The sequence below is a fragment of the Echiichthys vipera genome, assembly GCF_963691815.1.
Source record: "Echiichthys vipera genome assembly, chromosome: 16".
NCBI classification, from domain to species: domain Eukaryota; kingdom Metazoa; phylum Chordata; class Actinopteri; order Perciformes; family Trachinidae; genus Echiichthys; species Echiichthys vipera.
The window spans coordinates 1,752,260-1,765,536 of record NC_139841.1 but is presented as its reverse complement, the minus strand read 5'-3'; the positions used below and the strand labels follow the sequence as shown (position 1 = coordinate 1,765,536).

The 13,277-nt window shown below is 44.2% G+C and overlaps 1 protein-coding gene across 1 annotated transcript in view; it reads right to left on the bottom strand.

Annotated features, from left to right (window-relative positions):
* Positions 1-3,990, bottom strand: part of LOC310958902 (stromelysin-3-like) — a gene marked incomplete at its 5' end in the record, with an annotated part of 53,035 nt that extends 49,045 nt beyond the window's left edge. The window contains one exon of the mRNA XM_083930059.1: positions 3,889-3,990. Coding sequence (XP_083786185.1) covers positions 3,889-3,990 — 102 coding nt within the window. The remainder of the gene's footprint in view (positions 1-3,888) is intronic.
* Between the last annotated feature and the right edge of the window lie 9,287 nt (positions 3,991-13,277).

Genomic DNA, 13,277 nt, shown 5'->3' with positions numbered 1-13,277 from the left:
GTCGCAGGATGAATGGATGAACTGGTAGAATGGGAGGGATGAGGTCGGTCAATGAGGGATGAACGGGGGTCGAAGGGGAGGGGTCGGTTGTGGCGGGATGAACGGAGGTTGAAGGGGAGGGATGAGGGGAGACGTCGTCGATGCAGGGATGAACGGAGGTCGAAGGGGAGGGATGATGGACATGTGGTTGCACAAGTAGTTGAGTTAATGAGACACAGATGTTGTGTTAATTGGACACAGGTTGTTTAATTGTGAGGAGTGAGTGATGGAATTAGTGAAGGGAGAGGGGTATGGTCTTGGTCCTGAACCTCAGTTAAATTAACTACATTTAAACTGATATTCAACGCCATACACTGTAAAACACCCACCCTCACGGCCCAAATACAGCCTGATTCCTCTCGGTGCTCCAGATTAGCATCTAATATGAATTTTGCAAAGAAACATTTTTTCACTCTGGATGAACAACAAAAGTCAAATGAGCTGAATGACTTTTACCTGAGATATGACCATCCAGACTTCTATCAGGAATGTGACAGGGTTCTGCAGTCCCTGCAAGACACAGAGGCCACATGCTGACTGGAAGTTGACCCAACTAGTGTCTGTTGTCTCTTTAGTAGAGTACGAACGGGCAAAGCTACAGGCCCTGACAGCCTGCCAGCTTTTTTACTCAAAAGCTGTGCAGAGGAACTAACAACAGCATGTTGTCCAATATTCCAACAATCCCTGAAGATTCACACTGCCCCAGATCTGTGGAAAGTCAATTATAACCCCAGTGCTTAAAAAGCCCTGTGCCACAGTAAACAAAGATCTTAGCCCCATAGCTCTAACCTCAATTATAATTAAATGTTTTGAAAAATGTGTTATGTCCCTGCTTTTGAATAATGTCAAGCTCATGTTAGATGTGTACTAGTTAACTTATAAGCAGGAACGCAGCACAGATGATGCAATTCTCTCCATCTTGCACTTTATTTCCACAAATCTTGACAAAACAAAGGCTTATGATAGAATTGTATTTGTTGATTTAAGCTCGGCTTTTAATACAGTGCAAATTCATATACTTTTAAAGAAGCTTAAATATATGAGTGTTAAGACTTCTTTGATTAAATGTTTTTATTCCTTTTTAACTAATAGAACACAGAACGTGAAAATCAATGTCAGAGACCAAACACTGCAACACAGGAGTCCCACAGAATTGCATTCTGTCACCCACACATTTAACATTTTACACCATGACTGTAGGACTGTGCATCCTAATTATAAACATAATTATAATATGAAATTTGCTGATAATACTGTAATCCTCAGTCTTCTACACAAGGATAAGGACCCATTTGTTTACCAGGATGAATTGGACTTATTTATTAAGTGGTGTGACACCAACTATCTCATTCCAAATGTCACTTAAATACAGGAAATACAGACACAGGTCTTGGACCCGACACTGGTCTTGGACCCGAAGCAAGTGACTGACCATGAGCCAGGGGTCATTAACAATCAGAAAATCTCCCAGGTATCATCATATAAGTACTTAGGGGCCCATATTGATAGCCTTCTTTGCTTGAAAACACACATCGAAAACCTGTGCACTAGCCTTCAGCAGAGGATTAAGATGTTATGGCGTGAGCAGTCTAATCATGATGATGTCCAATCGTGTAATTGTAGAAAGCATCATCAGATATGGATCAGGTCAGCTAAAAAGGAAACTTGCCAACATGCACAAACAACCATGAAAATAATAGGGAAAAGAGAATACAAGCCTATACAGAGTCTTTATGAGCAGTCAGTGAGGAAAAAAAGCAAAGAAAATTATTTTGAGTTCTTAATGAAGCAATCATGCACTGTGCCCAAGACAAATTTCCCCACAGGGACAAAAAAGTTTATCGGGACCTAACCTAACCTAACCTAGCCTAGTGTATGTGTCATAGATAGTAGGCTATATTATAGGTCATGGCGCAAGTGCGGCTATTTAATTAGTTGGCATAACACATTGTGACACTCGCAACACCAACACCTTTTAATTTGTTTTATAATATTCAGTTTATGGTTGTAACATACAAATCAGTTGTAAGAACAGTACACTTGTGGTAACACCACTACACCAAATGATTGCAATCGAGGTCAAGATAATGGAGTTAGCTTGCTAATCCTGACAACTAGACTCCGAGGAGAAGTAAGGGCCTAACTGTCACTCAAGAGGTCCGGGATTCTAGGTTCATCCGTATTGGATGAACTTAGAATTTGCTGTGGTTGGGGCTTGGCTGCAACTAACTATTAATCAATTAGTTGTTCGTCTGAAAATTATTTGTTCAAAATATTCCGCTGAAACATAGGGGAGTAGAGCTAGCACTAGCAGAAAGATGGAAATACTCAAGTAAAGCACAAGTACTTTAAAATTGTATAACAATACAGTACTTGGTTGTTATAGAATAATGTCCTTAGTTACCTTCCACCTCTGACTGTTGCGTATGTGGATATGTCTTTGCTGAACGTTAGATTTATGTCATTTGGATACTAAAATCAAGGATTATATATGAACAGCAATGGTACTGTGTACTGTGTTTGGCAGGGCAGGGTGTTTTCTGCATACTCTCAGCATGATCCACAGACAAAAGCCTCAGCAGAGTTGCTCAGTCGCTTGGTGATGTGTCTCTCTGATCTGTTATTTTCTCCTGTTCCTCTGAGTCAGCAAAGCAGAGTTTTGTAACTACCAGATGACTTGCCGCTGCCTGCTTAATTTGGCTCTTGCACTCATACTGTTGACAGATGTACCAGAAACCAGACCTGGCATCCACCAAGCTGCAGAATGTTGGAAACAAACTATTTGGGTATACAGTACAATCCCATAAAAATGTTTGATTGTGTTTTACTCCAACAAAAGGAAGGGTTGATTATATCCTTTCCATTTAAAATTACACTATCTCATCCATACTCAATTACAATACCAGTGAGTTACCTAGGGCTAATAATGATTTCATGTCAGCAGTCCGAGTGTATTGCATATACAGGGACCTCTGTTTGAACCAAAAGTTGGCATACAGCCTTATATGAAACTGAAATAGGAGTTTACAGTTCTATAACTGCAGACTCCACCTCATTTTTAGCCATTTATGGCTTTATGAGAACTGTCTTGAAACACAGCTGCCTCTAGGTTTTAACAGTTAAATAACAAGATATTATTCACTCATGCAATTGTTTGTACCTCTTACACACTCACACACACACACACACACACACACACACACACACACACACACACACACACACACACACACACACACACACACGCTGACTATACCTGGAACAGTGAGGATTGATTTAAAAGATGAGAATTGATTTGGCAGCTCCTTCCCTCTATGACTGCATATCTGAATGTGTTCCAGACTGCCCCCTCAGGCCTTCTAGTGCTGGCTGCTCAATGACAAACAAAACATTTAGTGAAGCAGCTTTCTGTTGTTCTGCACTGACGCTTTGGAACAAACTCCCACCACAAAATAAGACTTCCACTTCTGTTGATGGTTTTAGGAAACAAAAGAAAACATAGTTTATAAAAGTGCTTTTATTTCATTCACTCATAATAATTGTTGTTATTTGATATTTCTCATAGGACTTGTTTTATGGCTTTTTATCTTGTATCTTAATTTTTTTTCAATATTAACTTGTTGTATTAGAATATTCCTATTTTCTTTAGGATTTATTATTGTATTGTTTTGGGCTTTTGAGTTTTCTGTTTTAATACCTGTATTATTGATTTGTTTTAGTTTTTTTGTAAAGCACTTTGACCTGCATTTTATGTTATGGAAGTCCTATATAAAAAAGGTGTATTGTTATTACTATTATTATTATTGTTATCAATAATACACCTCTGTACTAAGTCCATGTTTGACTCACCTGGAGCTGCTTGTTGACGCTCCCGTCTTGTACCGGCAGAGAATGAACGCAGAGCAAAAGGTACAAAGGCAAGATGCTGCCGCAAAACACGACAGTCCGCATCGTGTTGTCGCACTGGCATAAGTGTGCACAGTAGAGAGGGAGAAGCTGGATCAATGCTGCCGCGGAGGAGGACGGGATGTGTAGCGGAATTAATGACGGCAGAGGATTTCTTTGTCCTCTTCAGATGTGATCAACTACACTCCACAGTCATTTAACACCTTATGTTCCAAATGCACGGCGACCATAATGCAAATGAAAGTTGGTGGAGAGCAGCCTGTCTTTAAAGATGATGAGGCAGAAATGGCCCAAGGAGAGGAACTGAGTGAGCTGAAAAAATGAGCAGTTGCTTTTCAAGTTTGGGGCGAGTTACTCAAGTAGGCAACATTGTTGCATTTTTTGTTTTCTACGTGAAAATATGAATCGTCTCTATGATATCAGTGATTACGAGACATGAGTCCCAAACCAGTCCATCCATCACTTCAAGTGACTCTTTTATTTATTTTTTGGCTTTTGCCTAAAAAAAAGAAAAATAAATGATTAAATGAATGAAAACGTGGCCTTGATAATATAATCATCCCCATGGTAATTCATAATTATGAAATAAAAATAATTTAAAAAAATTGGACTTTTTATCTCATAATTGAGTTTTTATTTCATAATTATGAATATTTAGCTCATAATTATGACTTTGTATCTCATAATAATGACTGTTTAGCATATAAATTTGACTTTTTAATCTTATGAATATTCAAAGTTCCCATTTCTCCCACAGTTAATGGTCAAATGTATATGTGGCTTCCATGGTAGTCTTTTTTACACTAGGATGCAGGAGAACACACTATGGCTTACTGCATTAAAGTTGTATGGCTTACAGGCTAATAAACAATTACATACACATCCATCAGATAGAGCTTGTGTTCCATCATGTTTATTATGGCAGTAGACTACTTTTCAATTTCATTTTTCGCCTCCAACAGAGGCGAGTCCCCTCCCCTTCTTGTGTCTTTATTTGGAAAGATTATTTACGGTTGTCAAGAGAGTCAGATAAGCTGAAGTCTAGTAGATGGGTTGGAAAACCAAAAAATTTATAAATAAACTTGCTTTTATTCCTGATATTACATACCAATAGTTGGCTTGAAAAATGACAGAAAGTGAGTTCAGTTAAAACTATAAAGTTCATCAGTGTTGCGTCACATCTTTGTGGAACCTCTCATTTTATTCTCAAACCATCACAGTTTGAATTACAGGGTATTTTTGCAACAATCAACCAGAGAGCAGATTTCTCTTCCCTGTGCTGTGACTATTACAATCGATTCTGGGTCTCCTGCTGAGGTGTCTATTTCTAGCTGCATGTCTGCCTCTGTCTGGACAGTTCTTTGTATGAGACAGCTTCAGATTGACAGGAGTGGTCTGGCTGGTAGATAAAGACTCATGATGGCCAATAGGAACAATTCATTACACATTGCTTCAAGCCAGAGGTGGGACCAAGTCATTGTCTTACAAGTCTTAAGTAAGTCTCAAGTCTTTGCAATCAAATCACAAGTCAAGTCCTAAAGTTTGAGTTTCGAGTCCTTTTGAGTCATTTTAAGCACAGAGTAATAATATATTTACCCAGATCATGTTTGCCTTTAAAATCTATGCAGTTGAAATTATAGGAATAAAAGTACTGACATTGCACTGTTAACCAGTATTTTTAACATTTAACTCCTACTACAACTGTAATTATTTGTAAAAAAAAGTCCCAACATTGTATTCCCATTACATATTGCATTTTATCTAGTTCCACAGCAGTTTCTGTCCTGTCTTGATCTCATCTCATATTACCTGTGTGCATGTATGTGTGTGTGCATACACATGTTAAAAACAAGAAATACATGAACATAACAATGAACAAGGTTGTGCTTATATATATGTCAGAGTACGGTGGCCCTGAGTGGAAATCACAACAGCAAATAGAAAAACGCAACAGAAAATCCAAAAGCACAACAACATATCGTAAAACAAAACAACAAATCCTAAAGCACAACGACAAATCGTAAAACAAAACAACAAATCCTAAAGCACAACGACAAATCTGAAAGCACAACGACAAATCTGAAAGCACAACAACATTAACTTCTACCGGAAAAGGTAGGCCCATCTGATCAGAGGATGGACCTTCCTGATTGGACAGACGGATTGTCTGTCTTTTAAAAGGAAGGAGAGATGGAGAGCCTATTTTCAAAGCATGAGTATTTCCGAAGATACTTTCGCTATTATTAAGAATTATTTTTGATGCAGGGCATCCGTACGGCATGACAGATGATATGTTGTCAACCAACCTAAACATCAGGATGAGTATATCGGGCTATGTGGGAAGTACTTCAGCAAAAACACTAGCTGCGTATTAAACGCAACCTTTACTCACAGCAGATAGCCGAGTAGCTGCCCTGGTCCACGCAGCTCTGTGAGGACGGCACGTCTCCCCTCATCTGGATGTGAACAGTTTTTCCTTCTATACAACCCTGCTTCTCTCAAACGGGAATGATGAATAGTAACATTAAAAAAGGGTATCCTATAAATAAAACAGTAAATTTAAGACCATTTTAAAACTGAATCTTGCTTATTTTCTGTACTATTTTTTAAGTATGAAATCATCATTACCTATATCTACCTTTGAAATGTTTCTCTCATTAACTGTAGTTATTGTGTCCATATAACCAGGCACTATTATTACACAGCTAAGATGCATGTCGTCTGCTCGGCCTGTGGCCGGCACAGAAAGCCCCTACCTTCACTGGGTCCATCATCAGGAGGACAGTTTCCAGAAGGAGGAGGACTTTAGATTATGAAATGTCCCGTTTAGGTGACAATCTACAAAAATATTCAAAGTGTTTCATACTGTATAAAAACATTTTATGCAGTTAAGATCAGTTACTGCAGTAATGTTAGGCCTGCATACAGAAGTTAAACTATTTACCAACATCCCAAAATACAAAAACTATTAATGTATTCTTATATTCAGGAACTACAGTTAAAACAATAGGAAACATTCTGCAATACAAATGTAAAATAAGAGTGTATAACTGCACCAGCAGAATATAAAACACAAGACTGGATGTTTTTAAAATATGAATGTGGATGTGCCAAATGGTCAAAAGTAAAAAATTAAAAAAAAGATATATCCATTTAAAACTAGAAAGCACTCATTAGATTTGTACAATCCTAAATTAACTATTTTATTATTAGAAAAATGTTTTAATTGATCAAAATACACAGACAATCATGAGATATATTCTCAACTAAGTAAAATATGCAAACGTAAATAGTGACAAAGGTACAAAAAAAACATCTTGCAATGTTTAGAAAACATTTTTTCTTTAAATTGTAGACTTTGCTCTGACTTTTTCTTGACGAATAATAATCTTAAGCAGTAAACTTTCACACTGATGTCCTGTGCTAAACTGCAAATGTTGTGTCAGAGACAGGCTGTCCAACTGTCCTCGGTGATGTTTTGGCAGGATGTGGAAAGGGCAGGCAGCACGGCTCTCTGGTACAGCTGTCTTTGATCAGGTGATGATGTGATGTAGACCTCTCTGTGACTGTTAGGGCCGATGTGAAGGCTGAGGAAGCAAACACATGCTTTTAGATCACATTCAGTGATTCAGCTTCTTTGATAGGCTGATCAGACGTCAGCATGGTCCATCAACCTCTCAGCTGCGATCATGGTCAAAAAGCAGGACTGCCAAGAGAAGCCTGGAGAAAAAGCAAATTATGCAGTTCACAATGTGATTATCCTCTCCGGGAACCATCACCTTATCGTGGTGGAGAGGTTTGTGTGTCCCTGTGAACCTGAGGGCTGTGTTGTCTGGAGCCTAGTGCTCCTGGTAGGGTCTCCCATGGTTAAGTGGTCTCAGGCCAGGGGCCGGACTAAGAATGGTTCACAAAGACTCAATGGACAAACAAGGAAGAGGAAGAGAGACCCTGCCCAGAGGAAGCCCGGGGCCCCCATCTGGAGCCAGGCCCAGACAGAGGGCTCGCCGGCGAGCGCCTGGTGGCCGGGGTTTGCCATGGAGCCCGGCCTGGCACAGCCCGGAAAAGTGACGTGGCGCCTCCCTCCTCTCCATCCTGTGGGCCCACCACTCGCAGGAGGAACCACTTGGGTCGGGTGCGCTGGCATTTGGGACGTGGAATGTCACCTCTCTGTCAGGGAAGGAGCCGGACCTTGTGCGGGAGGTGGAGCGATCTGGTGGGGCTTACCTCCACACACAGTCTCGGTTCTGGAATCGTACTCCTGGATAGGGGTTGGACCCTATTCTTCTCTGGAGTTGCCCAGGGTGTGAGGCGCCGGGCGGGTGTGGGGATACTCACAAACCCCCAGCTGAGTGCCGCGGTGTTGGAGTTCAGCCCGGTGGACCAGAGGGTCGCCTCCTTACGTCTGCGGGTGCTAGGGTGGAAAACTCTGACTGTTGTTTGTGCATATGCACCGAACAGCAGTTCAGAGTATTTGGCCTTCTTGGAGACCCTGAATGGAGTCCTGCATGGGGCTCCGGTAGGGGACTTCATAGTTCTGCTGGGAGACTTCAACGCCCACGTGGGCAATGATGGAGACACCTGGAGAGGCGTGATTGGGAGGAACGGCCTCCCTGATCTAAATCCGAGTGGTCGTCAGTTATTAAACTTCTGTGCTAGTCACGGATTATCTATAACTAATACCATGTTCCCATGTTCGAACATAAGGATGCTCATCAGTGTACGTGGTACCAGAGCACCCTAGGCCAAAGGTCGATGATCGATTTTGTGATCGTATCATCTGATCTGAGGCCGTATGTTTTGGACACTCGAGTGAAGAGAGGGGCAGAGCTGTCAACTGATCACCATCCGGTGATCAGAGGATGGGGGAAGTTTTTGGACAGACCAGGTAAACCCAAACGAGTAGTGCGGGTGAACTGGGAACGTCTGGAGGAGGCCCCTGTCCGAGAGATCTTCAACTCACACCTCCGGCGGAGCTTTTCTGGCATCCCTGTGGAGGTTGGGGGCATTGAACCGGAGTGGGCAATGTTCAAATTGCTGAAGCTGCAGCGGTGAGCTGTGGCCTCAAGGTCTTAGGTGCCTCAAGGGGCGGTAACCCTCGAACACCGTGGTGTACACCGGTGGTCAGGGAAGCTATCCGACTGAAGAAGGAGGCCTTCCGGGATATGTTATCCCAGAAGACTCCGGAGGCAGTTGCAAGGTACCGACAGGCCAGAAGGGCTGCAGCCTCTGCTGTGTCAGAGGCAAAGCAGCGGGTGTGGGAGGAGTTCGGAGAAGTCATGGAGAAGGACTTTTGGGCGGCACCAAGGTGCTTCTGGAAAACCATTCGACATCTCAGGAGGGGGAAACGGGGAACCGTCCAAGCTGTTTACAGTAAGGACGGGACACTGGTGACCTCAGCCGATGAGGTAATCGGGCGGTGGAAGGAGCTCTTTGAGGAAGTCCTTAATCCGACTAACACGCCCTCTTTTGTAGAGGCAGAGCTGGAGGCTGATCATGAATCATTGTCAATATCCCTGGCGGAGGTCACTGAGGTAGTCAAACAACTCCACAGTGGCAAAGCCCCAGGGGTTGATGAGATTCGTCCAGAAATGCTGAAAGCTTTGGGTTTGGAGGGGCTGTCTTGGTTGACACATCTCTTCAACATTGCGTGGAAGTCTGGGACAGTGCCAAGGGAGTGGCAGACCGGGATGGTGGTTCCTCTTTATAAAAAGGGGGACCAGAGGGTGTGTGCCAATTACAGGGGTATCACACTACTCAGCATCCCTGGTAAAGTCTACTCCAAGGTGCTGGAAAGGAGGGTTCGTCCTATAGTCGAACCTCAGATTGAAGAGGAACAATGTGTATTCTGTCCTGGGTGTGGAACAATGGACCAGCTCTTCACTCTCGCAAGGATCCTGGAGGGGGCCTGGGAGTATGCTCATCCAGTCCATATGTGTTTTGTGGGTCTGGAGAAGGCATCCAATCTCTCTACACCCAAAGCGAGAGCTGTGTCCGGATCCTCGGTAGTAAGTCGGATTCATTCCCGGTGGGGGTTGGCCTCCGCCAGATTCAAGATTCAAGATTCAAGATTCAAGAAGCTTTATTTATCCCGAGGGAAATTATTTTGCAACAGTTTCAATACAAAGGCGGAAAAGGATCAGAGTAGCAATAAGCATAAACATAAATCAATCAAAATAAAGCTAACGTAAAATAAATCAAGCAATGAACCAAGTGTGACAGAGTGCAACAGACGTCGTGGTTAAGCGTAGGTATATACAATATACAACAATACGCAGCGTGCAGTTTAGCAGCAGATTGAAATAAAATAAGTACAAACTAGATAAGTGAGAAGGAGCGATAAGTTATAAGTGTTAAAAATGTTAAAAATGTAGCAGCATGTCCTACAGAACTAAGTGACAGTATGGCACAGTGGAGTTTAGCAGCATTTCGTACTTAAGTAAGTTACAGTAAACCACAGTGAAATGTAGCAGCATGTCCTAAAGCACAGTAAGTGTATCAGCAGATAGTTACAGTACCATTAATAAATAAATAAAGTGATGTAGTGGTGGTATAAAGTGACAGTGTAGTATAGCAGCATTACTTACTGAAGTAAGTGACAGTACAACTGAATAAAGTACAATTGAATAAAGTGGTGCAATGGTATAAAGTGACAAAGTGACATTTTCAGGATACAGTGTCTCCACTGTTCCTTACCTGACTGGGGGGAGATGAATTATAAAGTTTGATGGCCGCCGGAAGAAAAGACTTCCTCCGGCGTTCAGTATTACACCGGGGGAGAATGAGTCTATGGCTGAATGTGCTTCTGCTGGAGGTCAGCAGCTGGTGGAGAGGGTGAGAGTTATTGTCCAGGATGCTGTGCAGTTTAGACAGCATCCGCCTCTCAGACACCTCCACCAAAGAGTCCAGTTTGACCCCCAGGACGGAGCCAGCCTTCCTGATGATCTTACTGATCCTCTTTGCGTCTGCTGCCCCAGCACACAACAGCAAAGAAGATGGCACTGGCTACCACTGACTGGTAGAACATCCTCAGAATGGTGTTACAAACATTGAATGACCGGAGCCTCCTCAGGAAATAGAGACGACTCTGGCCCTTCTTGTAAACAGCCTCAGTGTTCTTAGTCCAGTTTGTTGTCCAGGTATACTCCAAGATATTTGTAATCCTGGACAACATCCACAGTCACGCCATTGATGGAGATGGGTGTGGGGGCAGATTTACTCCTGCGGAAATCCACCACTAGCTCCTTAGTCTTGGTGGCGTTTAGAATCAGGTGATTAGCTGCACACCAGTCGACAAAGGAGTCCACAACGCCCCTGTACTCCTCCTCCTTCCCCTCACTGACACAGCCAACAATTGCAGAATCGTCAGCAAACTTCTGTAGGTGGCAGGACTCAGAGAGGAACTGAAAGTCTGAGGTGTACAGGGTGAACAGAAATGGGGAAAGAACAGTACCCTGTGGAGCTCCAGTGCTGCAGACCACGGTGTCAGACACTCCGTCCTGCAGTCTGACATACTGTGGTCGACCCGTCAAGTAATCCGTAATCCAGGAAACCAGGGGAGGGTCCACCTGCATCGCCGTCAGCTTCCGTCCCAGCAGAGCAGGCCGGATGGTGTTGAACGCGCTTGAGAAGTCCATGAACAAGATTCTCACCGTGGTCCCCGCTCTGTCCAGGTGGGCGCAGGCAAGGTTGAGCAGGAAGATGATAGCATCCTCCACTCCTAGTCTCGGCTGGTAGGCAAACTGTAGAGGGTCCAGTGATGAGCTGACCAGGGGCCGAAGAAGTGAAAGAACCAGCCTCTCCAGGGACTTCATCAGGTGCGATGTCAGCGCCACCGGTCTGTAGTCTTCTGAGGTGCTGGGACGCACCTTCTTTGGTAATGGTACCAGGCAGGATGTCTTCCACAGCACAGGGACCTTCTCGAGACTCAGGCTGAGGTTGTAGATGTACTGCAGGACTCCACACAGCTGGATCGCACATGTTTTGAGGACCCTCGGGCTGACACCGTCGGGACCCGCTGCCTTGCCTGGGCGGAGTCTGCACAGCTCCTTCCTCACCTGCTCTGCAGTGAAGGTCTGTCTGCTGTGTGTGTTGGTGGGGGTGGAGAGAGGTGATGGCGGGGGGGAGGGGACAGGTAGTGCAAAATCAGGAAGGAATTGAGGGGGAGGTGTCAGCAGGGTTGGAGGTTTGGAGGTGGGTGGTTGTAGAGGAGCCGTGGGGAGGTGGTCCAGAGCCCTTTCATCAAATCTGTTGAAGAACAGATTTAGCTCATTGGCACGTTCAGTACCACCTCCTACCGTCTGGCTACCAGATGGTTTGTCGCCAGTGATGCTCCTCATGCCGCTCCACACGTCCTTTAAGTTGTTCTGCTGGAGTTTGTGCTCCAGCTTCCTCCTGTAGGTGTCTTTGCCCTGTTGGATCCTCTCCTTCAGCTCCCTCTGGACCTGCCTCATCTGCTCTCTGTCCCCTTCTCTGAAGGCCCTCTTCTTCGCATTCAGCAGGACCTTGACGTCTCTTGTGACCCACGGCTTGTTATTTGGGAAACAGAGTACAGTCTCTGTAGGAACAACGCTGTCCACACAGAAATTGATGTACCCTGTTATGCAGTCCGTGAGATCATCCAGGTCCTCCCCATGTGAATTACAGAGCAAATCCCAGTCTGTGAGTTCAAAGCAACCCTGTAAAGCTTCGTCAGTCTCCTGTGACCATCTCCTCACAGTCCTGGTGGTCACAGGAAGCCGCTGGACTTGGGGCTTATACAGGGGCTGCAGATGGATGAGGTTGTGATCTGATCTTCCAAGAGGAGGAAGGGCAGTGGAGCTGTAAGCCTCCTTAACATTAGCATACAGCAGGTCCAGTGTCTTGTTTTCCCTGGTGGGACAGTCCACAAACTGCTTGAAAGTGGGCAGTGTTGCAGCCAGAGTGATGTGGTTGAAGTCCCCAGATATTGCAATGAATGCGTCTGGGTGCCGTGTCTGAAGTCCCGCGACGACGGTGTGGATGACGTCACTCGCGCGCGCCGCGTTTGCAGTCGGAGGAATGTAAACAACCAGAACGATCACGTGTGAAAACTCCCTCGGCAGGTAGTATGGCCGCAGACTCACGGCAAGAAGCTCAATGTCCGGGCTACACACACACTCCTTTACAGTAACGTGTCCAGGATGACACCACTTGTTGTTAATAAGAGTAGCAAGTCCCCCACCTTTCCTCTTGCCACTCTCACGGTGACTCCTGTCCGCCCGAACAGTCTGAAAGCCGTCCACAGTTACGTTCGAATCCGGGATGTCCTTGTGGAGCCACGTCTCCGTGAAACACAGCACGCTGCTCACACGATA